The sequence below is a fragment of the Myotis nattereri genome (assembly GCF_964212035.1).
Source record: "Myotis nattereri genome assembly, chromosome: 2".
Taxonomy (NCBI): Eukaryota; Metazoa; Chordata; class Mammalia; order Chiroptera; family Vespertilionidae; genus Myotis; species Myotis nattereri.
Window position 1 is genome coordinate 111109630 of NC_138076.1, and position 24699 is coordinate 111134328.

General features: G+C 45.3%; 1 protein-coding gene across 1 annotated transcript in view; it reads left to right on the forward strand.

Annotated features, from left to right (window-relative positions):
• Positions 1-9667: 9667 nt before the first annotated feature.
• The window catches only part of RNF17 (ring finger protein 17), a gene marked incomplete at both ends in the record, with an annotated part of 152520 nt that continues 137488 nt past the window's right edge, over positions 9668-24699 (forward strand). Inside the window, 2 exons of the mRNA XM_081083577.1 lie at positions 9668-9812; positions 11958-12049. Of these exons, the coding sequence (XP_080939703.1) occupies positions 9668-9812; positions 11958-12049 (237 nt within the window). The remainder of the gene's footprint in view (positions 9813-11957; positions 12050-24699) is intronic.

Consider the following 24699-nt stretch of genomic DNA (forward strand, 5'->3'; position numbering starts at 1 on the left):
GTTTGGCATCTAGTGCAAACAAGACTGAAGAATGTGCTGATGAAGCAATGATCTTTTTTTTTTTGCATTTATAATGCATTTATTGGCCCTGATTTTTATGTAACCTGTTACAAAATCGACTTGACTTTTCCTCAATGGACTTTTGCATAAGGGACTGTTCACTGCTGTTTTGGTTTTCAAATCTCTTGAATTTAGCTCTTAACTAGCTGATGATATTGTAATCATTTTATATTTTATATTGCTAAAAGGAGAGAACCACACTTCATATAAAGTGGTTTTTTGCATTGGTTTATTGAAAAAAAGACTGTCTTTAACCTTTGGCATTTTAATTATGATATGTCTTGGAGTGGGCCTCTTTGGGTACATCTTGATTGGGACTCTGTGCTTCCTGAACTGGTGTGACTTTTTCCTTCACCAGGTTAGGGAAGTTTTCAGCCATTATTTCTTTAACATGTTATCTATCTTTTGCTCGCTCTTTTCTCCTTCTGGTACCCCTATGATGTGGATGTTGTTACACTTGATGTCCCAGAGGTTGCTGAGACTTTCCTTACTTTTGTAAATTCTCTTTTAAATTAAATTTTATTTTTTATGCTCTGCTTGGGTGCTGCTTACTGTTATCTTGTTCTCTAAATTGCTGACTCAATCCTCTGCTTCATCTTACCTGCTGCTGATTTTTTCTAGAGTATTCTTCACTTCAGATATTGTATTCTACCTTTCTAACTGGTCCTTTTTTATGGTTTCTATGTCTTTTAAAAACAATTTTATTATTATTTCAGAGAGGAAGGGAGGGGGAGACAGAGAGAGGAACATCAATGATGAGAGAGTATCACTGACTGGTTGCCTCCTGCACACCCTCTACTGGGGATGTGCCCTGACCAGGAATCAAACAGTGTCCTCCTGGTTCTTAGATCAACACTCAACCAGTGAGCCACACTGGCGGGGCTCTATATCTTTTTTAATACTTACTATCTCTTTGTTTAAGTTCTTTCTTAGATCATCCATTCTTCTCCTAAGTTCGTTGAGTATTCTTATAGTCATTGTTTTAAATCCCACATTCAGTATTTTGGTTGCTTCCATTTCATTTGATTCTTTTTCTGGGGATTTCTCTTTTTATTTCATTTGGGGCATAGTTCTTTGTCTCCCCATTTTGTCTCTGTGTATTAGGTAAATCTGCTATGACTCACACAAACTTGTTATGAGGGCTTTATGATGAAGGTGTCTTGTTGAGCTCAGTAGCACAATCTTCCAGATCACCTGAGATCCATGCTCCAGGAATGTTTCTTCTCAGTCATGTGCACCCTCCTGTTGTACTTGAGTCTTGAATTCTGTTGGCCCTTTCATGAATGGAGTTAACCCTTCAAGCTGGCAGGCTATACGAGTAAACCTTAATCACTGTATATGAGACTTTGAGCAGGGGCTGCCCCCTGAGACAAAGTTGTTCCCAGCAGGATCTGGTGCCTGTTAGAATCCGCCTTTGGATGTGCCACTTGTGTGGCTGGTTGGGTCTGAAGCCCACGACAGGCTGTGTTGGTTCTGGGTCCACTTGAGCAGGGTTCAGGTACAGGTTGATGTCAGATGTTGTATGTAACCACCCTTGGGCTACCTGTCTGGAGCTACCACACTTTTCATCATTTATGGATATGTCTACTGGGCCTGAGTGCACATGGTAAAGGTCAGTCTGTGTATAAGGATTTGCTTCCTCCAGGTTAGAGCTGGGGGCAGATCTGTAAAAGGACTGAGGCTTCCTGAGGTCCACTTCCACCTGTCAGTGATTCCCCCTCCCCCTGAGGTTCCCTGATCTTTCTCTAGAGTCTTCTGAAAAAAGACCATAGAGTGGGCCCAGACTGGCTGTTCCCACAGACTCTGCCACAGGGGGTGAGTTCAACAGGACAAGGCAACTGGGGTCGGGAGGAGAGGGCTAGTGGGTCCCCTCCTTGGGGGTCACATGATCAGGTACTCAATGAGGTGAAAGTGGCTCCTACTCCAGAGTCAAACCACTCAGTCTCTACCAGAGTCCCCAACTCTAGCTCCTCAGGAGGCGTATGCCACAGATTCAGGTTAGGTGCAGCCAGGAGCAATTTCAGCTAAGCAGAGCCACCAGGCTCAAGGGGACAGATCCAAACAGTCTCCCACTGGAGGTGGTGCCCACAAGCCTGTAGGAAGGGTGCAGGCACTTCTTCCCCTTCCCAGGGTTGCACAAGTTGAGCTCACAGAGGAATGAGGTGTTGCCTCACATACACACATGATGTAGCCACACAATCCAGCACCCACCCATCTGTTTCCTGGACGAAAGCTTCCCCAGAAGACACGCTTTAAAAGTTCCAGATCTGAATGGCACTCTGGCCCCCTTGCACGTCTGAACTCAGCAGGATCGAGCCAGGCAAGGGATTCAACAGGTGGTGTGGCGAGGGGAACTGGCTGTGAGCTCGAGGTGGGGGAGACAGCCCTCTTTACAAAGCCACACTGTGTAGGTCTCCACGAAGAGCCTCCCCAGAAGAAGAGGGGCCAAAGTGCTACTGATGGGTGCATCCAGGAGACCCCTCAGCAGGACCAAGCATGGCAGAATGGCCTCACTGGCAGTCAGGAACCTGGTAGTGCACTCTCCAGGCTGGTGCTATAACAACAGGAGTGCTCATCCCTGGGAGATGGTGTCTGGATCTCCCAGGTGGACTAAATCCCCACTGATTATCATGACCAGATGCTATGTGGGCTCCCCTTCCCATCTCTGTTGCTGTGGGTTGGGGATACCTGCTTGGGGTTGAGGCCCCACACTCCTGGAAGAAGGAAGTTTTGCAGCTGCTATATCCTTCCCACTTTTCAGCTGCTACCCATAGTTAAGTACTTAGTTATATTTTAGTTCAGCTAGACCTTAGTTGGTTATTCAGGTTTATTGCTCTATAATTTAGTTGTAAATCTGGTTTGGGGCCAGGAACAGGTAAGTGTAATTTCCACCTACTCTGCAGCCATCTTGGAATCCCCCCAAAATTGCAAATCTTAATGAAAATACCTTAGTAAAATTAAACACCTTTAGACAATAAGAGACATCATGAACAAAGTGAAGGGAAAAAGTCACAGCCTAGAAAAGGATATTTGTAATGGGAATCTAGAATAAAGAATTCCTACAATCAATTAGAAACAAACCAAAAGAAAAAAAAAAAGATATGAAAGCCTAAATGACCAATAAACATGAAAAGATATATGCCTCATTAGTCATTAGAGAAATGCTAATTAAAGCTTCAAGGAGATATCATGGTATAGCTAATCAGTTAGCAAAAAAAATAAGACAGCTGCTAATCTAAGTATTTGCATAGAAGGTGGAAGTGAACAGGTAGGCTAAAAGGTAAAGAAATTTATCTTGTATACCTTTCGGTGCAGGCAATATCTCCCCAGGTAATCTAGAATATACACCTTCCTTCAGCTGGGCTTGGGATTTGCATTATGCTATTAGATCAGTGGTTCTCAACCTTGGCTGCACATTAGAATCACCTGGGAATCTTTTTAAAATCCTGATTTCTGGGCCTCATCCTCTGGAAATTCTGTTTCTTTGTTATGGGGTAAGGCCACATTAGTAACAAAGAAACAATTTCTGGAGGATGAGGCCCAGAAATCAGGGTTTTAAAAAGATTCCCAGGTGATTCTAATGTGCAGCCAAGGTTGAGAATCACTGTATTAGAGTAATCTAGGAAAACAGAAGCTAAAAATTAAAGTGATCTTAAATTCATAGTGGCTTAGGGACACCTAAAGGAAGCAAAAACAAATCTGGAGAAATATATCATTAATACAGGCCTCACAGGATTCCCAGAGATTAACACTTCTAAATATGGGTTTATAATCTATACTAATAAAAGGGTAATATGCTAATTAGACCAGACATATTTCAGACATCCATCCTGACAAAGCCAGGGGCGTGGCCAGCCTGCAAACGGCCATCGGCCCCTCGCCCAGGCCTGTCCCGACCCCAGCAGGGACCCTCACCCCAGTGGGGGCGTGGCCAGCCTGCAAAAGCTCTCAGCCCCTTGCCCAGGTCAGCCACGCCCCCCAGCAGAGACCCTCACCCCAATGGGGGTTTGGTCAGCCTGCAAATGGCCCTCAGCCCCTCATCCAGGCTGGCCACGCCCCCCAGTGAGGACCCTCACCCTGATCAGGAGTGTGGCCAGCCTTCAAACCACCCCAACCCCTCGCCCAGGCCATCACCGCCCCCGATGGGGGTGTGACTGGCCTACAAACCCCTGGTGGCCCCTCACCCAGGCTGGCCCTGCCCCTCAGTGGGGACTCCTGCAACCCAATTGGGGGTGTGGCTGGCCTGTAACCTGCCCAGGCCTCTCGCCCAGGCCAGCCCCACGCCCCCAAGGGGACCCCCACCCTTATCCAGGACCCCCTTCAGGGCAGACCAGCCAGCCCCCACCCATGCACCAGGCCTCTATCTACACTAATAAAAGACAAAGATGCTAATTGACCATACCTTTTCTATGCCCAAGCCATGCCCACTAGCCAATCAGAGTGACTATATGCAAATTAACCCAACCAAGTTGGCGGCCAGCAGCCAGGGAGCTGGAGCAAGCAGGAGGCTTGGTTACCCTGGCAATGGAGGAAGCCAAGGTTCCAGCCTGCCCTGGCTGACTGTGGCCTCCGCAAAAGGCAACTAAGTTTCAATTATAGAAGCTAAATAAATCCCAGATACCTGCTTCCAGCCAGCCTCCACTGGGAGCTTGGGTGGCTGGGGGCTGTGGCCAGCCTGCAAACAGCCCTCAGCCCCTCACCCAGGCTGGCCAGGGACCCCAGCAGGACCCCCACCCTGATCCGGGACACCCTTCAGGGCAAACCAGCCAGCCCCCACCCGTACACCAGGCCTCTATCCTATATAATAAAAGGGTAATATGCAAATTGACCATAAAAGCAGAGCGACTGGGAATCACTGGTTACTATGACACACACTGACCACCAGGGGGCAGATGCTCAATGCAGGAGCTGCCCCCTGGTAGTATGGGTGCTCCCACAGGGGGAGCTCTGCTCAGCCACAAGCCAGGCTGATGGCTGCCCATACAGCAGTGGTGGCGGGAGCCTCTCCCGCCTCCTCAGCAGCACTAAGGATGTCTGTCTGCAGTTAGGCCTGCTCCCCGCTGGCAAGTGGACATCCCCTGAGGGCTCCCGGGCTGCCAGAGGGATGTCTGACTGCCAGCTTAGGCCCAATCCCCCAGGGAGCAGGCCTAAGCCAGCAGGTAGTCATTCCCCAAGGGGTCCCAGACGGCAAGAGGGCACAGGCTGGGCTTAGGGACCCTCCCTAAGCCAGCAGGTAGTCATTCCCCAAGGGGTCCCAGACTACAAGAGGGCACAGGCTGGGCTGAAGGTCCCTCCCGAGTACCCTCCAGGCCTCTAGTGTATACTTATAAAAGGGTAATATGCTAATTAGACCAGATGTCCTTCCAGACAAAGCCATGTTGGTGGGGCCAAGGCAGAGGCAGTTAGGGGGATCAGGCCAGCAGGGGAGAGCAGTTAGGGGCTATCAGGCTGACAGGGGAGAGCAGTTAGGGATCAGGCCAGTAGGCAGGCAAGCGGTTAGGAGCCAGCAGTCCCAGATTGCGAGAGTGAGTCCAACTGCCGGCAGTCGGACATCCCCTGTCAGCAGTCGGATATCCCCTGAGGGATCCTGAATTGGAGAGGGTACAGGCCGGGCTGAGGGACAACCTCCTTCCCCTGTGTATGAATTTAGTTGCACTGGGCCTCTAGTACAAAATTATAAAAACACAAGGAGCCTTAACCAGTTTGGCTCAGTGGATAGAGCGTCGGCCTACAGACTGAAGGGTCCCAGAATTGATTCCGGTCAATGGCATGTACCTTGGTTGCAGGCACATCCCCAGTAGGGGGTGTTCAGTAGGCAGCTGATTGATGTTTCTCTCTCATTGATGTTTCTAACTCTCCCTCTCCCTTCCTCTCTGTAAAAAATCAATGAAATATATTTTTAAAAAACACAAGGAAACAAATCATCATGAATGAAGTTTAGAAAAAATAAGTTGCAGCACTGGCAGGTGTTGCACAGTGGTTATAGCATCAGCCCACGCACCAAAGGGTCACGGGTTTGATTCCCAGTCAAGGGTTGCAGGTTCGATCCTGATCAGGGCACAGGAGGCAACCAATGGATGTGTCTCTCTCACATCGATGTTTCTCTCTCTGTCTCTCCCTTCCTTTTTCTAAAACTCAATAAAAACATATCCTGGGTAAGGATTAAAAACATGAGAAAGGAACACACTATCCAAAATATCAGAAAATTTTGGAAATTAAAAAAGTCCATCTAGAATTGGATAAAATAATCACTGAAATTTTAAAACTCAATGGTCATGTTAAATAACAGTTGAGATTCAGCTGAAGAGAGAACTGATTACCTGGGAGATATATATATGGAAAAGAAATGACAGAGAGAGAGAGAGAGAGAGAGAAAGAGAGAGAGAGAGAGAGAGAGAGAGAGAAATAGAAACTATGAAAGAGAGGTTAAGAGAAATAAAGGGTAGAGGTCCTATTTACTGTCTAATAGGAGTTCCAGAAGAAATAAAAAGGAAAAGGTAATATTCAAAGATAAATGGCTGGCCCTAGTCAATTTGGCTTGGTCGATAGAGCATCAGCCTGTGGATGAAGGGTCCCAGGTTCAATTCCATTCAAGGGCACATGCCTGGGTTGCAGGCTCAATCCCCAGTGGGGGGTATGCAGGAGGCAGCCAATTAATGCTTCTCTCTCATCATTGATGTTTCTATCTCTCTCTCCCTCTTCCTTCTTCTCTGAAATCAATAAAAATATACATTTTTTATAAAAGATAAATGGTTGAAAAATTTCCAGACCAAAAAAAACAAGAATGTTCAGACTGAGGAAATGCATCAATTCCAAGCAGAGTAAATAAATATCTACACCTTGAGATTATAATGAATATATAGAATGTCAAAGAAAAACAACTTACCTATATAGAATGACAACTAGATTTACCACAAAGTTTTCAATAGCAACAACAGAAGTCATAAATTTGTATTATATTATCTCCAAAATCTGAGAAAAAATACCAGTTAACCTAGAATTGTATGTTACTAATTAATCTTTCTAGATGAAGATGAGATAAAAATATCATATATATATATATATATATATATATATATATATATATATATATATGGAATAAAGGATTGGCCAACATGTGAGTAAATGGCCAAACAGACCCAATAAAACCAGGTTAGCTGGATACAAGGAGGAATAGTTAAAGGATTGGCCAACATGTGAGTAAATGGCCAAACAGACCTAATAAAAACAGATTATATGGATAAAATTAAATCATCTCTTAAACTTGTTGGAAGGTACATGAGTTCATTTTATTTTTTATTCCCTTTTGTGCAGCTAACAAATTTTATGATAATTTTTTATCCTCACCAAGGATATGTTTATTGATTTGAGAGAGAGAGGAAGGGGGGGAGAGAGAGAGAGAGAGAGAGAGAGAGAGAGAGAGAGAGAGAGAGAGGAAGGGAGATGGTTGTTTCCTATATGCACCCTGACTGGGAATTAAATCCGAAATTTTTTGGTGTATAGGACGACACTCCAAGCAACTGAGCCACTTATCCAGGGCATAATTTTTAAATAGTGCAGGGAAGAGTGTTCCAGGCAAAGATCTTGAGGTTGACCTATTTACAGAACTGAAAAATGCCAATGTACCTGGAACATAGTGAGATGTGGTGCAACACGAAGCTTGAGAGGCCTTGGAGGCCATTTCAAGGATCTGTCACAGTCAGTGGGAAACCACTAAAGGACTCCAGACAAAAGATTTAAATCATCTAAATTACATGTTAAGATGATAATTATGGCTTCTCTTTTTTGAGAGGACCCAGTAAGTATTAAGACCTGACATATGGGGTCTAAATATTTACCATTGTATTTCTTACTGGTCCTGATTTATCCAAGATTTATTTAACTTCTGGAATTACCAAGGGCATACTTCTCTCCAGCACAATTGATGATATTCAGAGATGACTCCTCTGTACTAGATCACATTAGATGCATATCATGACCCAAGAAGAATCCCTATGCAATTAGACTGTCATTAATCCAATTGCAGTACTGATATCCTAGTGTAAAAGGAGATTATGGCTACTTGCTAGAACAGTAGTGACTGTAGGGAGAAACATGAGGGTTTCCAGGAGTAGTTGGTGGTTCAAAGGCTGAGCCATGAAGGATGAGGAGAATACAAGTCGATAAAAAGGAAGGAGTGGGCATTCTAGATAGGAGAACAGGGAAAACTACTCACAACACTGTAGACGATTTCAGCATGTTACAGGGGAACATTGGCTCAATTAGTACTCTGAGTTTCATTATGGATTAGTAGCAGAAACGATTGGGTGGGTGGCATGGGGATGGGCTAAGGAAGCGATACTTTTACCTGAGGGCAACAAAGTATAAAGATTTTTTTATCAAGGGTGAGCTTCTGAACTTCTGTTTATATTTCAAAAAAATGTTGTAGGGAAAATAAGGAATATCTGCAGGCTTTTATTAATGACTGAAAGTTCCCTGCCATCATCTCCAGGTGCTTCCTCTGTGATCCACCTGCCACATTGCCACCAGATGACTCCATCCTTTGGTCACACACTTAGCAAGCATTCTGCAGCTTGAAGGGTAAAGTCCAAACTCTTTAGCCCAATATTCAAGACTGTCCAAAATTCCATCCCAACATACCTCTCCAAAAATCTCACTTTAAGGAAATTAATACTCTGGCCAAATGATCTCTAAATTTTAAGAGGCCACTGCATCTCCTTCCTACTTTCTCTTGCTTATACTGTTCCTTTTCACTGGAATGCCTCCTTCCCTCTGTTTACTCCTGTAAGTCCCACCTAAGTTTTAAGGTCTAATGCAAACCCTCTGTCCTCTAAGAAGGCTTTTTATAACATATTGACATCATCTTTCCAGAGTGCAGTGATTTTTATTGTCTCTACCTTCTAACACTAGCTATGTAACACTAGCTATATAACAAAATTACCACAAGCTACCTTAGCAGAAGTTACTGTTTTAGGTAGAGGTTATAAACCTGTTCCTTATAAATTCTTTGCTTCCCCAACCACTCCCAGCTCAACAACTGTTAGTAATGATGACCACCCCTTAGTTTGAAGTACTTAATTGAATTTCCCCCACCAGTAGCCACTGATAGTTCTCCATTGAGGCTACTAGTAGTCAAGCCCTCAAATCCTTAGCAGATGATTCAAATACGGAATTAAAATACTTTTTTTTCACAGGTTTAGACTTTCTGGCCTTGATAACTAGTGAAGGGGGAATCCCTTCAATATAAGGATTGATTACTGCCTGTGAGGTCCACACGGTGTAAGTAATAATACGTGAAATCTGGACTTCAATGCACTGAATGCTCAGGGGGTGACGCTTTTGGTAGAGGTTTGAAAGTAAATGGTGCTTGAAAACCTGGCGTCCTTCCTTGATATGAAGCCTCTGGGGTCAAACTAAAAACAGTCAGCCTTCCCCGCACGCACGTGCAGGGCCGCAGGCGAGGGTCAACTGGGGGGAAGGGGGGGCGGGCTTTAATATCTTAGCCTGCTGATTGGCTACCTGCAGAGATTGCCTTCGATGATTGATCGCTGGCGCGAGGGACGCTGGGAGTGGCACGCGGTACTTTCCTCGGGTCTAGAAGGCAGCAATGGCGGCAGAATCTTCGACAGCTCGGCTCACCCTGCCTTCCTGTCAGCAGATGGGAAGGAAGGGTCGGCCCTGGGTAGCTGCTGAGATTCAGTGCACTCGGTGTGACAGAATGGTGACCAAAGCTTCCGGTAAGGATCCCGGGGGTGGGCCTCGTGGGCTGCCTTCGTCCTGGGCTGCGGACATGGAGACGGCGAGGCCGGCGAGGGTGGGAGCAGCGGGCCGGCGGGGGCCTGGGGCTGACGTGGAAACGGTCGCACAGCATCACCCTCCCGTCGCTCTCGCTCACCGAGGGGCGGGTCTCGGGTCTCGGGTCGCGTAGACGCCCGAGGTCGGTTGAGGGGGCGTGGCGCCTGCCCCCCCCCCCCCGCACCTCCCCCTACCCCGGGGCCCCCGAGGCCTCCCCGCTTCTCCTGGAGACGGACCGCGTGAGTTCTCGCCCCCCTACCCGTTCGAAAACGTCCCAGGCTCACCAGAGAGTCATGTAAGAATTTCACCTGTTGCCTTGTGGTCAGGAAGTAATGAAATTTGAATTTTTTGTGTAGTTTTAGTTGTAGAAGTGACAAGTAGACCACTATGAAATGTTCCTGAATTAAAGAGATATTAGAGATTTTATTTTTGGGTGGGGTGGAGGGGGGGTGATTTTATTGCTGTTAGCCGCGAATTGTTCCTTTATTCATCTTGTGTTTTCTGTACGACAAGGGAAGAAATACACCGCCCTCCTGTTGATCAAATTTTTTTGTATACAAGATATTTATTTTATATATATTAGACTTTATTTTAGAGGACTTTTAGGTTCACATTGATCTGCTAATTTAGATTCTACTCAAGTGAAACAGGTTCACGTTATTTTAATGTAATTTGAAATGCTAGAGTTCTCTGACAGGGATGAGTTGTTGAATTTCAACTCCTGGAGCTGCTGAAAATTCTTGTTGTTTCCCGGTGTAACTGTTTAATGTTTGTACTTTCAAAGTGAGTCATTCCATGGGCTTTCTTAGTCCCTCCTAGATGGACTCAGTTTGTGTAGAGAAAGTCGGTGAGTTTGTGTTTCCTGGTGGAGACCATCCTTCTGCTAATTTGGGTTTTGATCATGACTGTTATGTGGAAAATAGCCATTGTTTGAAGGAAATAACTATTAAAAAATAAAGTTTTAAAACATGACCTTATAAAATCACTGGTCCTTCCATGCATTTGTGTTACAGTGCTTAGAAATACTCAGTTGGAAAGGTGGTGGTTATGCATCTAGAATTGTGAAAGTGCTTCCCCTTTGTAAGCAGTAATACACCACAAGTTATTTTGACTTGTACAGTAAACTGAATTTTATAAAGACAAACAGTTAAACAGTTTTGATTTCTTTGGTAATATTTCTGAAATTTAAATAGAGCTTTAAACATTAGTTTGGTTGTTGGCTTCAAAACTAAAGCTTTTTTAAAATCAAAAGCATGCAGTTATTAATCAGCAAGAACACTAATATTTTTGCTGGTAAAAGATGACTGATTTTATCTAGTTCCTTTTTCCTTTTTGTCTTGCAAAGTCTTTTAAAATGACATATTTTTGAAGTTACATAGCTAAAAATATGCCTAATGTGATAAACTTCAAATTCTGCTTAGCAATAAAAGCTTGATAATAGGTTTTCAATTAAGATTATGGTATTTCCCTTATAAAAGCTATTTTTGTGAAAATGATCTTTATGTGGGTTGTGTGTGTGATAGTAATAGCATCTGACTTCTGTCCTTGTCCTTGCCAGTGTCTTAGATCATTGTAAGAGTGGGGTCCTGCCAGCGTTTCATATCTGCCCTCCCTGTCCACTTCACAGGATGGCAAATATAAATTACTAGAGGGCAGTATGATCAAGTAGAAAGAACATTGCATTGGAAACATAAATAGGCTGGAGTCTGGATTATACCATTTAATGAGCCACCCACCAAAATGTTTCTCCATCTCCAGGTTGCATATAACATTCCCAGCCTACTTAGCGATGATGTTTACACAGAGGCAATGAAGTATGTCAGAGCACTTTGTATGATTATAAGATATGGCAAATTGAAAGTATCATAGGTACCAAACACTATCTTAAATTAATGCAAAAAATATTATGTAACTACCTGGCTTTTCTTCTGTTTCTCCCTCCTTCTGACTTGTATATGTTCTCCTGAATTTTGTTTAGTAAGTCATCCATTACTAACTTTGTGATCTTCCTATGTGAGAGAATCCCTTTAACTTTCCACTCTAACTAATGCTGCACAATGTTAACAAACTGTAGAAAAATTAATGCATAATTTCATCAATAGGTCACCACCATGAGTTTCAGTGTGGACATGCTTTATGTGAACTGTGTTTAATAACTGAAGAATATAGCAAAATTATATGCCCTGCTTGTGAGGTAAGTTTTACCATCTTTCCTATTGAATACATTAAAACCTAATGTTAAAGGTAAAAATGTTAGCAAAATAAAACATATTTCTGATTAGAAACTTTTTAATTGCATTTTTACTACTGAATCTTTAAGCCAAGAAGCCTAACAAAATACAAAGCTTTTCCCAACCATTTTATAATTGTTCAAAGTGATCAAGAAGAATACCCAGTTAAGGTCATACATTAATCAGCATACATATTTTGACTCTGAGGAGAATTCTGTGAAAAATTGGTTCTCACCCTAGCCGATTTAGGTCAGTGGATAAGAGCATCAGCCCATGAACTGAAGGGTCCCGGGTTCGATTCTGGTCAAGGGCACATACCTTGGTTGTAGGTCCCCTGGCCCTGGTTGGGATGCATGCAGGAGGCAACCAGTTGTGTGTCTCTCACATCAATGTTTCTCTCAGTCTCACCCTTTCCCCTTCCACTCTCTCTAAAAAATCAGTGGAAAAATATCCTCGGGTGAGGATTATAAAAAAAAAAAGAAAATTCTATTTATTTTAATTTTAGTGAAGTATTCAAATCTGTACCCTTTTTTCCCCACATCAAAACTATTCAAATTTTGAACACCACCTGCCCCTCAATCTTTGTGTGTCATCAAATTTATATTTGTAGAGATGCCATAGTATAAAAAGAAAAACAAAACAGTGGCCTAAAGTTAATGTTTACTTCAGAAGCATTAAAAATAGTACAGTTGCACTAGAACTAAAACTATGGACCCATAATAATGAGAACAGGTCAAGGAATTAAATTAAATTTTTTTTAATATATTTTATTGATTTTTTACAAAGAGGAAGGGAGAGAGATAGAGAGTTAGAAACATCAATGAGAGAGAAACATCGATCAGCTGCCTCCTGCACATCTCCTACTGGGGATGTGCCTGCAACCCAGGTACATGCCCTTGACCAGAATCGAACCCAGGACCCTTTAGTCCGCAGACCGACGCTCTATCCACTGAGCCAAACCGGTTCGGCTAAAATAAAATTTAATGAACATTGTTTCCATTTGCTACACATACAAATGGAACTTGTTTTATATAGTTTAGTATGTTTCAGGAAAGTTGTCTTAATCTCTAAATTCTTAATGTTCCACTTGAGAGATCAGATGATGAGGGTTTGTATTTATTGTTTTCTGTAGCAGTGTGGCAAACAATTACTCTGGAGGCCGAAGAGGTGGAATACAATCCTAGTTCTGTGACACTAACCCAGGGGTGGGCAAACTTTTTGACTCAAGGGCCACAATGGGTTCTTAAACTGGACCTGAGGGCCAGAACAAAAGCATGGATGGAGTGTTTGTGTGAACTAATATAAATTCTAAGTAAACATCATTACATAAAAGGGTACGGTCTTTTTTTTTTTTTAGTTTTATTCATTTCAAATGGGCCATAGTTTGCCCACGGCTGCACAAGCTTCCTTATTTGTCTGATGGAAATAATACCTGCTTTATCTCATAGGATTGTCAGAGTCAAATTTGAAGTATGTAAAAGTTCTCTACAAGCTTCAAGACCATTAAAATAAGTGTTCTAGTCAACCCTTGGTTATTTAGGTGTGGATCAACTGGTTTGCAGGTTAAACATGGTAAAAATACATATATACATCCTATCTAATAAAAGAGAAACATGGTAATTGGCGTACGACCGCTACCCTTCCCATTGGCTAATCAGCGAGATATGCAAATTAACTGCCAGCCAAGATGGCGGCCGGCAGCCAGGCAGCTTGAAACTAACATGAGGCTTGCTTACTTCAGTGACAGAGGACTCCAACGTTCCCGCCTACCTTGCTGGCCTCTGAGCCTGCAGTCTGAAACATTGTAACAAATATAGAAGATAAACAAAACCCCAGAAACCAGCTTTCAGTGAGCCAGGATCTCAGAGCTGGAGTTGATACAGTGTCTCGATTATAGAACCCAGCAGAGGCCTCAGAGCTGGAGCCAGAGCTAAAGCTGGCCCAGAATAAAAAAAAAAAAAAAAATGAGCAATTGGGAGCTTCAGTCACCTGCAAGCCTGAAAACAGCCCTTAGCCCCTCACCCAGGCTGGTCAGGCACCCCAGTGGGGACCCCCAACCTGAAGGGTGTGTGACCAGCTGCAAACAGCCATCATCCCCTCACCCAGACTGGCCAGGCACCCCAGTGGGGACCCCCACCCTGGTCCAGGACACCCTTTAGGGCAAACCAGCCAGCCCCACCCATGCACCAGGCCTCTATCCTATATAGTAAAAGGGTAATATGCCTCCCAGCACCAGGATCAGCGGAGCAGAGAGGCCTCCCGGCACCGGAATCAGCGTGACGGGGCAGCGCCCAAACCCCCTGATGGCCCTGCGGCTCTGTGTGTGACAGGGGGCGGGGCCACAACCTCTCTATCCGCCCTGCTCTGTTCGTGACAGGGGAAGGTGCCCCAACCTTCTGATCAACCCTGCTCTGTGCCTGATAGGGGGGAGCTCCCGAACCCCCTGATCGCCCTGCGGCTCTGTGTGTGACAGGGTGCAGCGCCCTAACGCCCTGATTGCCCTGCGGCTCTGTGTGTGACAGGGTGCGGAGCCCCAACCCCCAACCCCCACAGGCCCTGCTCTGTGTGTGACGGGGTAGAGCCATAACCTCCCAATCGGTCCTGCCCTGAGTGTGAGAGTGGCGGCGCCCCAACCCCCTGATCGGCCCTGCTCTGTGGGTGACAGGGGGGAGCTCCTCAACCTCCTGATGGGCCCTGCTCTGTGCATGACAGGGGGGAGCTCCCCAACCCCCTGATGGGCCCTGCTCTGTGCGTGACAGGGGGGAGCTCCCCAACTCCCTGATCGACCCTGCTCTGTGTGTGACGGGGGAGCTCCTCAACCCCCTGATGGGCCCTGCTCTGTGCGTGACAGGGGGGAGCTCCCCAACCCCCTGATGGGCCCTGCTCTGTGCATGACAGGGGGCAGCACCCCAACCCCCTGATCTGCCCTGCTCTGTGCGTGACAGGGGGTGGCGCCGCAACCTCCCCATCAACCCTGCCTTGAGTGTGACAGGGGGTGGTGCCCCAACCCCCCAATTGGCCCTACCCTGAGCGTGACTGAGGGTGGCATTGCAACCTCCCAATCCACCCTGCTCTGTGCATGACAGGGAGCGGCGCCCCAACTCCCCAATCGGCCCTGCTCTGAGCCCGACCAGGGGCTACACCTAGGGATTGGGCCTGCCCTCTGCCACCTGGGAGCAGGCCTAAGCCAGCGGGTTGTTATCTCCTGAGGGGTCCCAGACTGCGAGAGGGCACAGGCCAGGCTGAGGAACCCCTCCTCCCCCCCGAGTGCACAAATTTTTGTGCACTGGGCCTCTAGTATGTATATAAATTTGTGAAATTTTAATTGTAGCAGAAACATGTACATATTAGAAGATGTCTGTTTTAGAATTATATACTTTTACAAATTAAGGCCTTCATTGTGGGAAATTATTTTTTTTATTTTGTTTTGTTAATCCTCAGCAGAGGATATTTTTACCATTGATCTTTAGAAAAAGTGGAAAGAAGAAGAGAAAGGGAGAGGGATGGAGGGGGGGAGAGAGAGAGAGAGAGAGAGAGAGAGAGAGAGAGAGAGAGAGAGAGAAAGAAACATTGATGTGAGAGAGACAAATGGATTGGTCGCCTTCCAAGGGCACCCCACCTGGGGCCGGAGTTTGAACCTGCAATCCAGGTACACTCCCTTGAGCAGTAATTGAACCTGCAACCGTTTGTTGCTTGGGCCAACGCTGTAACTACTGAGCAACAACAGCCAAGACAATTGTGGGAAATTCTTATTCCCTTTCCTTTCTTGACAGTAGGTTCCTATGTGGTTGGCTACAAAGCTAAGACAAGGGGTGAGGGGATCTAGCTCTTGTAGTTGTTAAGGAAGATCCCTGACCCATTCCATCTTGTGATGGGAAAAGAGTAAGGGAAAGGGAAGAAGCAGGCAGCCAGAACTGTTTCTGCCCATATCCATTCTGTTCTAATATTTAAACACAGTCAAATTTTTATTATAATAACTTTTTCCCGTTTTTGGCAAATGATTTCATGTTTAATGGTTTTAAAACATTATACTGTATTATTTTGGATAACATCTATACAAATGTTTATAGTGTGTTTACAAATACTGGTTTTGATTTTAAGGTCGTGATAAATCTATTTGGTATCATTCTGACTAGTTCTGACTCTGTCTTTGGGAGACATGTGATTTGTGTCATCCTTCCGTTCTTTCTCCCCCTTCCTGGTGCTATTAGTAAGGGACTATATTCAGATTCTTCAGATGCACTAAACCTGAATGCTATTTAAAGGAGTCCTTCAAGAAACCTTCCTGAAATTGTTACCACTCTTATTAGTTTTTAAAGTTTAGATTTTTGTTGATGTCTAGTATTTATATGGAATAAGAGAGAATGGGAGAATCTAGTCTAAATTAATGAGAGTGTGAATATATAGAATACTTAAGGAGTATAGTTTATTTCTTTTAACTTACGTATGTACCCTAAAAAAGTATGTGCCCTATAAAGATTTAAGTAGCTGTATTTACATTAGACTTATATTTATAATTTACCTGTAATGTTTAAGGTAATGTTATTTATTTCAAACTTAAGCCTAAAATGATTTCATTCAGGATTAAGGGTATGCATTTGTCTTTATTTCTGAGTTTGGTTGAATACTATTTATCTACCATTCTTTATCTTTTATAGTTGTATAGGGTTTTTTACTATCCCTTCTGTGCTTTTGATTGATATTAATGGTTAATAACTAGAGGCCTGGTGCATGAAAATTCATGCACTGGAGAGGGGTCCCTCAGCCCGGCCTGCCCCCTCTCACAGTCTGGGAGCCCTTAGGGGCGGGAGGTGGCCCGGCGATCAGGGAAAGGCAACGCTCCCATCACACCTCTGCTGCTGCCACTGCCGGCAGTGCAAGCCTCTGCCAGCCCTGGTTACCTGAGCCTTGGGCGGCCCTGGGTGGCTGGGCAGCCACCATCCGAGGCTTGCCTATCCCTCAGGCATTGGCTGGGTAGCCACCATCCAAGGCTTGCCTGTGCCTCGGGCATCAGCTGGGCAGCCGCCATTTGAGGCTTGCCTGCACTTCGGGCCAGCCCTGGGCAGCTGGGCAGCCACCATCCAAGGCTTGCCTGTGCCTCAGGCTGGCCCTGGGTGGCTGGGGGGCTGGGGACTGGGGGACTCTGGAGGCAGTTGCATGGAGCGGCCAGACCCGCCTGGGGGTGGGCCTGGCTGTGCTGTGTGCCTGCCACCCTGGCGGGGCTGAGAGGGCTGAGTGCTGTCATCTTGTGGCTGTGGGCACCACCATCTTTGAGGGCATGGCAGTCAATTAGCATATTCCCTCTATTGGCTGTGGGTGCCGCATCTTGTGAGGGTGTAGCGGTCAATTAGCATATTCCCTCTTTAATAGTTAGGAGATCCATCCTATAATTTTGCACAGCAAGGTGGCAGATTTTGTTTCAAATAGGATCATACTTAGGCATCATTCCAGAAATACCGGCATTTTATTTACCTTTCAGACCTGAGTCCAAAAATATGTTGTGCACAAAGAAACATAGTTTATCCAATCAACAGATAATCCTATCTAATAATAGACAAAGATTGAAATTAACCATACCTCCGCTACACTTCCCATTGGCTAATCAGCGAGATATGCAAATTAACCACCAACAAAGATGGTGGCCGGCAGCCACAGCCATGCAGCTGAAGTGAGCAGTAGGCTTGCTTGCTCCAGTTATGGAGGAAGCCAAGCTTCCTCCCCGCTGCCGCTGCAGCCAGGCTCTGAGCTCCACTCTAAGCAACAAAGTTGCAATTATAGAAGCTAAACAAACCCCAGATACCTGCTTTCAGCAGGCTGTGGCCTCAGAGCTGGAGCAGCAACAAAGTTTCAATTATAGAAGGTAAATAAATCCCAGAATAAAAAAAAAAAAGGAGAGTCTGGGAGCTTCAGTTGCCGGCAAGCTTGGCCAGCCTGAAAACTCTCAGCCCCTCATCCAGACTGACCAGGCACCCCAGTGGGGACCCCCACCCTAAAGGGGGCAAGCCTGAAAACAGCCATCAGCCCCTCATCCAGGCTGGCCAGGCACCCCAATGGGGACGCCCACCCTGAAGGGGATGTGACCAGCTGCAAACAGCCATCAGCCCCTCACCCAGGCACCCAAGTGGGACCCCCACCCTGATCCGGGACCCCCACCCTGATCCGGGACACCCTTCAGGGAAAACCAGCCGCCCCCCACCCGTGCACCAGGCCTCTATCCTATATAGTAAAAGGGTAATATGCAAATTGACCATAACAGCAGAAAGACTGGGAATCACTGGTTACTATGACACACACTGACCACCAGGGGGCAGACGCTCAATGCAGGAGCTGCCCTCTGGTGGTCAGTGAGCTCCCACAGGGGGAGCTCTGCTCAGCCACAAGCCAGGCTGATGGCTGCCAGTACAGCGGTGGTGATGGGAGCCTCTCCTGCCTCCTCAGCAGCACTAAGCATGTCCGACTGCAGTTTAGGCCTGCTCCCCGCTGGCAAGTGGACATCCCCCGAGGGCTGCCGGGCTGCCAGAGGGATGTCTGATTGCCAGCTTAGGCCCAATCCCCCGGGGAGTGGGCCTAAGCCAGCAGGTAGACATCCCCCGAGGGGTCCCAGACTGCAGGAGGGCACAGGCCGGGCTGAGGAAATCCCCTCCCCCCCACCAAGTACACAAATTTTTGTGCACCGGGCCTCTAGTCCTATATAATAAAAGCCTTAGGTGGTGTCACACCCTCCCGCAATGCCCTCACGTGACATCGCCACAAAATGGCTGCCACAAGATGGCTGCACGCACAGCAGAGGTGGGGCCCAGCGGCTGCTCCGCTCAATGAGGCCTGTGCTCTGCGCAGCGCAGAGTAGGCGGGGCCCGGCGGAGGAGGCGGGTCGCAGGAGAGGAGGGCAGTTGTGGGGGGGAGCGGGGGTTAAGCCGGCAGGGGGTGGCAGTTGTGAGCGATCAGACCGGGAGGGGAAGGCAATTGTGGGCCATCGGGCCTTCAGGGGAGAGCAGTTGTGGGCAACCGGGCCGGCAGGGGAGGGCAGTTGTGGGTGATCGGGCTGGCAGGGGAGTGCAGTTGTGGGTGATCAGGCTGGCAGGGGAGCAGTTAGGTGTCGATCAGGCCGGCAAGGGAGTGTTTAGGTGGCAATCAGGCTGGCAGTCGGACATCGCCCGAGGGGTCCCAGATTAGAGAGGGTGCAGGCCAGGTTGAGGGACACACACACACACACACACACACACACACAGCCCGTGCACGAATTTTGTGCACCGGGTCTCTAATATATATTAAAATTCCATGGAGATTGGAAATGTTAATAATATACTAATTGAAAATGTAAACTGGAAGAAAATATAGGTACTAGTAATTTAATCTTAGGAGGGGAAGCCTTGTTAACCCTTTTCGGTCCAACATGGAGGCTCCAACTCGACAGGCCAGGCGCTAGGAGCAGGTCCAATGTCGAGGCTGAGACACTGCAAACCGGTTCAACATTCAATCCCGTCAATTAATTTGGACCAGACTGTTTGAATTCCAAAAATAAAATTGGACCGCGAAGGGTTAAACTTATCACTGAAATCAGAATCCAAAGAAGAAATGCTGGTTAAATTTGACCACAATTTTTTATTTATAAGTAACAAAACAAACAAAAACAACAGCATAAAAATAAACATAAATGACAAGCTGGGTTGGGGAGAGGAAGAATGCTTTGATTATATATATTACATGTTAAGAATCTTTGTACAGTTTTAACTGAAATCTTTTAAAGCAGTGTACAGATGGGCCTTGATTTATGAGTGTCCTGACGAGTTTTTCGAGATTATGAGCTATCTCTTGGCCGATTTTTTGCTTTGAGTTGTGAGCTAAAATTCGGGTTACGAGCCAGCTTCAGATACCCCACCGCTAGTTGGCGCAGCGAACGTCACAGTGAACGCCACAACATCAGCCCAGCATCATGTGTCTCACTCGTTCACTGTTGATTTGACATACGAGTAATTTGAGTTACGAGCTCCGTCACGGATGGAACGGATTAAACTTGTAAGTCAAGGCCCCACTGTATTTAATTTATATATTTTTAATTTTGGAAGAATTGTCCTGTATCAAATCTGTTGATGCTCTTCTTTCTGTGCCAATAATGCTCTCAAAAACATGGTAAATGTTCCTAAAATCTACCGGACTTTCTGTAAGAAGTGTGGCAAGCATCGACCTCATAAGGAACCAGTATAGGAAGGGAAAGGATTCTGTTTGCACAGGGAAAGCAGTGTTATAACAAGAAGCAGAGTGGCTGTGGAGGGAAGATTAAGCTAATTTTCTGCAAAAAGGCTAAAACTGCAAAGAATATTGTGCTAATGTTTGAATACATTGAGTCCATTCTAAGAGAATGCTGGCTATTACCAGTAAGAGATGCAGGCATTTGGAGGAGGAAATAATGGCAGCTGAATAGGCAGACCTGTAGTGCATCTCATCCCAGGGCCAGACTGGAAATACAACAAAATTGGAGAACATTCACATGGAATTACCAACTGAGCTCCAGTGAGGAGGAGACATATCAAGGAAGGACGGAAAACACCTGGAAACCTGTAAGAAAGGTGAGGTCATGAGAGGAGCTGAATCAGCTCCCAGGGGCAACAGGCCTGCGTGCCAGGAGGAAGAAGGGAACTCCTGGCTAAAGGAGTCTGTTTTCTCAGAAGATAGAGGCCTGGAACCCAAGCTGGGCTCCATAGCCCTGAGCAACAGAGCCGAGACCCGAGGCTCACATAACATCCAGCCGTGAAAGGTGGCAGGGCTGCTGGCCACTTCAGAGCCTGGAGCCCATAGACCAGAGCTGGTTGGAAAGAAAGCTGCAGTTTTGACTTTTTTCTTTTCTTTTCTTTTCTTTTTTCTTTTTTCTTTTTTCTTTTCTTTTCTCTCTAAACCCAGAGCCCAGGAATTTTCATTTTTGACTATTCATCTGAGGCTTTGGTCCAGGGAGGGAGATGTGGACTCGAGGTGCCTAAGAAGAGGCTGAGTTAGGAAGTTTTGTGGGGAGACTTGGTAAAATAGCAGCCAGTGATAACCGGAATGGTGAGCCGAGGTGTTTTTCCCAGGTCGTGTCTCACGATGCTGAAGAATGAGCTACGTGGACCAGAAGATTTAAGCAAAGTGTGGAAAATTTATTACAAGCAGATTCAGACTCCCCGCAAAGGGGAGGGGCACTCAAGAATGGGTTGCCTGTTTTAGCCTTGTAATCCAGAGGTATATGTTTGCTACAAGCCTGCTCTATGTCTACCTGTGTCGTCATCTGATTGATTCCCTCAATTGTTTTTGCCCAGCAACAGACCTAAACTTTCCCTGTTTCTATGTGTTCTTTCTCTGTTCCTATGCTGAACTTTTCCTGTTTCTATGTGTTCGTACATTTTGTTTACTGCAGGCCCTCCCTTGGTTTCCCATGTCTCCTGCTTTGAGTCCAGAAACATTTTATTATTTCTGCTTGGTTGGTTCCTGTGGTTAGGCTGCTCTAACTGTCATGTCTGCCCCTGCCTATATTTCACCTGCCTTTGTCTTCCACTGGACCCCTGCCCTGTCTTCCTGCGTTTCAATCTAACTCCTCTCACCAGGAGCATTTGGTTGTAGGCCCCCAACCGAAACAGCCATTTTTCCTGAGCGGAGCTAACCACTCCCAGAAGCCACAGAGCAAGTAAAGAAACAAAACAGCCTGCCCCACCCACAGGAGCGTTGCATGCCACACCCTGCATTTTGATCTTGTCAGAGGAAACAAAAGCAGAGGCCAAGCTTAAGGGTTTGAACAGTCTCAAGGAGCCTTGTGATTAAGATTGACAGCTGGTTAGCAGGCAAAGGTGGGCAGAGGTAGAGTCTGGGGAATCAGGGGAAGTTTGCTGACCCAGCCCTGGGCCCCTTGATGCTAACAAACCTACTTTAGAGGGTAGATTGGTCCTTCCTGTTTGCAGCCAAGGCCTGTGGAGACAGACACAAGCGGTGGATTGGTGGATCATTTGGAGCTTTAAGCAGATTGCTGAAAGTCAAAAGACAGTGCCTGATAGTGATTAGCACCTAAATACCTAACAGAAAGCCAAGAATTGGCAGACAGAACAGAAGAGTGGTATCCAAAGCAAGCTCCCATGGGGCATTAAACTCAGCTGAAACTAACTCCTCTTCATTTTTTTTTCTTTCTCTCTATTTTTCCTTTTTTCTTTTTTTAGTTTTCTCTTCTTTTCCCTTTTTAAATTTATCTTCTTTATCTGCTTTATTGGTTTGTTATTATTCTTATCTCTGTTGTTTCATTCATATATCTAATTTTCCTCTTCCCGTTTTCTACTCAATTTTTTTCACTAAATATTTTTTTTTCTCTTTTCTTTTTCTCCTGCTTCCTCATCTTTTTTCTTTTTCTTATTTTAGGTCTATCTGCTTTCTCCTATATTTTCCTTTTCAAAGTTTTTTCTTATCTTTTCTCCATCCTTTATTTTAAACTGTTGTCCTTTCCCTAGTCCTTGTTAGGTTAGGTGGCTCAGGAGGCGGAGAAGGAAATAAAGAGAGTTGATCAGAAAAGGAAGGAAGGAAAGTTTATTCTGCATCCCGGGAGACTCACGCACCCCCAAGGACAGGGCATGTGGATTCACGCCAACAGGGAGGGGGGCGCTTTTTTAATACTGCGGTTGAGTGAGGGGCGGGGACATGAGCTGAGGTATTCAGTTGAGGAAGTTTCAGCTGCAGGGGGTCAGCCAGGTATTCAGGAATGAGTCAGTATCTGTGTGGGGGTCGTTGTGGATTCAGGGAGAAGCCAGTATCTGTGTTTGGCACGCTGATCTGTTAGAAATGCCAGGGGTAGTCCATTATCTCGTCACATGTCTCCATGTATCCGATCCTGGGCTCTCTCCGACCTAACAGCCCTTGGATTCTTTATTCTTGTTTTCTTAATTTCATCTCTCCAACTACATATTCTGCCCTCTCCCTGCCCCTTTACTTACTATTTCTGGTTTGTGCTTTTTTGTCTGTTTATTTGTTTTTTTTATCCCTGTATCTTTCTCTTTTTTTTCTATCATTCTTGCTCTCTTTTCTCTTTCCTAATTCTTTTCTGGTGGTTGCTTTTGTTAGTGCTATAGGGGTCTTGTGTATGTTCTTGTTTTGTTTCTTCTATTTCATGTTTTGTATTGTTGTATTTTGTTCTGTGCGGTCAGCACCTCCACAACATTTCTCATGATATGGTTGGGTAAGCCACATGGCCACCCAGTCTGAGAGAAGACTCCATCCACAAATGGGACAATAACATTCAAGACCCAACTATAACAGGAGAACCCAAATAACTCAAGTAAGGGTCTTTCCTAGAGCACCCAGCTCAGGACATCTAAGGGACTGCACCAGTGGGTCCCACAAAACACCTTCTATATAATACCACCCCCCAAAATCTGGGAGGCATAGCAGTTTGATCTAATACATAGAAACAAATACAAAGGGACAGCAAAAATGGGGAGACAACCCCAGAATGAAAGAAAAGGAGGAATTGCCATAAAAGGAATTAAATGAAATGGAGGCAAGCAATTTGTCAAATAAAGAATACAGAATAATGCTAATAAGGGTGCTCAAACAATTCAGTGAGAATTATAAGCAACTTAATGAGAATCATAAATTAATGAGAATATTTAGGGACTTAATGAGAGCTACACCAACTTGAAAAGAGAGGTTGAAAGAATAAATAAGAATCAATTGGAAATGAGGACCAACATAGCTGAAATAAAGAATACCCCAGAAGAATACAACAGTAGACTAGAAGAAGCTGAGGACCAAATCAGTGAATTAGAAGACAAGGTATAAAAACATTCATTCAGATCAGCAAATGGAAAAAAAATTAAAAACAGGAGAAGAATTTAATGGAGCTTTGGGACAACATGAAACATAACAACATTTGCATCATATGAGTGCCGGATGGAGAAGAATCCAAGAAATGAATAGAGAACCTGTTTGGAGAAATAATGGCAGAAAATTCCCCTAACATGTTGAAGGAAAAAGTCACTGAAGTTCAGGAAATGCAGAGAGTCCCACCCAAGATGAACCCTGAAAGACCCTAGGCACATATGAATTAAAATAGCAAATATTAAAGACAAGGAATCTTAAAGGCTGCAAGATAGAAACATAAATTACCTACAAGGGAGCTCCCATTAGACTGTCAGCTAACTTCTCAATAGAAACACTTCAGGCCAGAAGGAAATGGCATGAAGTATACAAGGTAATGAAAAACAAAAGACTGAACCCAGGACTACTTTATCTGGCAAGGTATAATTCAAAATTGAAGGTGAAATAAAGAGCTCTGCAGACAAAAAAAAAAAGGCTAAAAGAATATATTACCACCAAGCCAGCACAGTAAGAAATGTTCAAGGGACAATTGTAAGAAGAAATAGAGAAGAAGATAGGCATAAAGAGTAAGAATGGAAATAAGTACCTATCAATAATCTACACTAATCAAGGACAAAGATGCTAATTGACTGTACCTTTGATATGCCAAAGCCACGCCCAACAGCCAATCGGAGCGACCATATGCAAATTAACCCAACCAAGATGGCGCCCAGCAGCCACAGAGCTGAAGCAAGCAGGAGGCTTGGTTGCCCTGGCGATGGAGGAAGCCAAGCATCCCGCCTGCCCT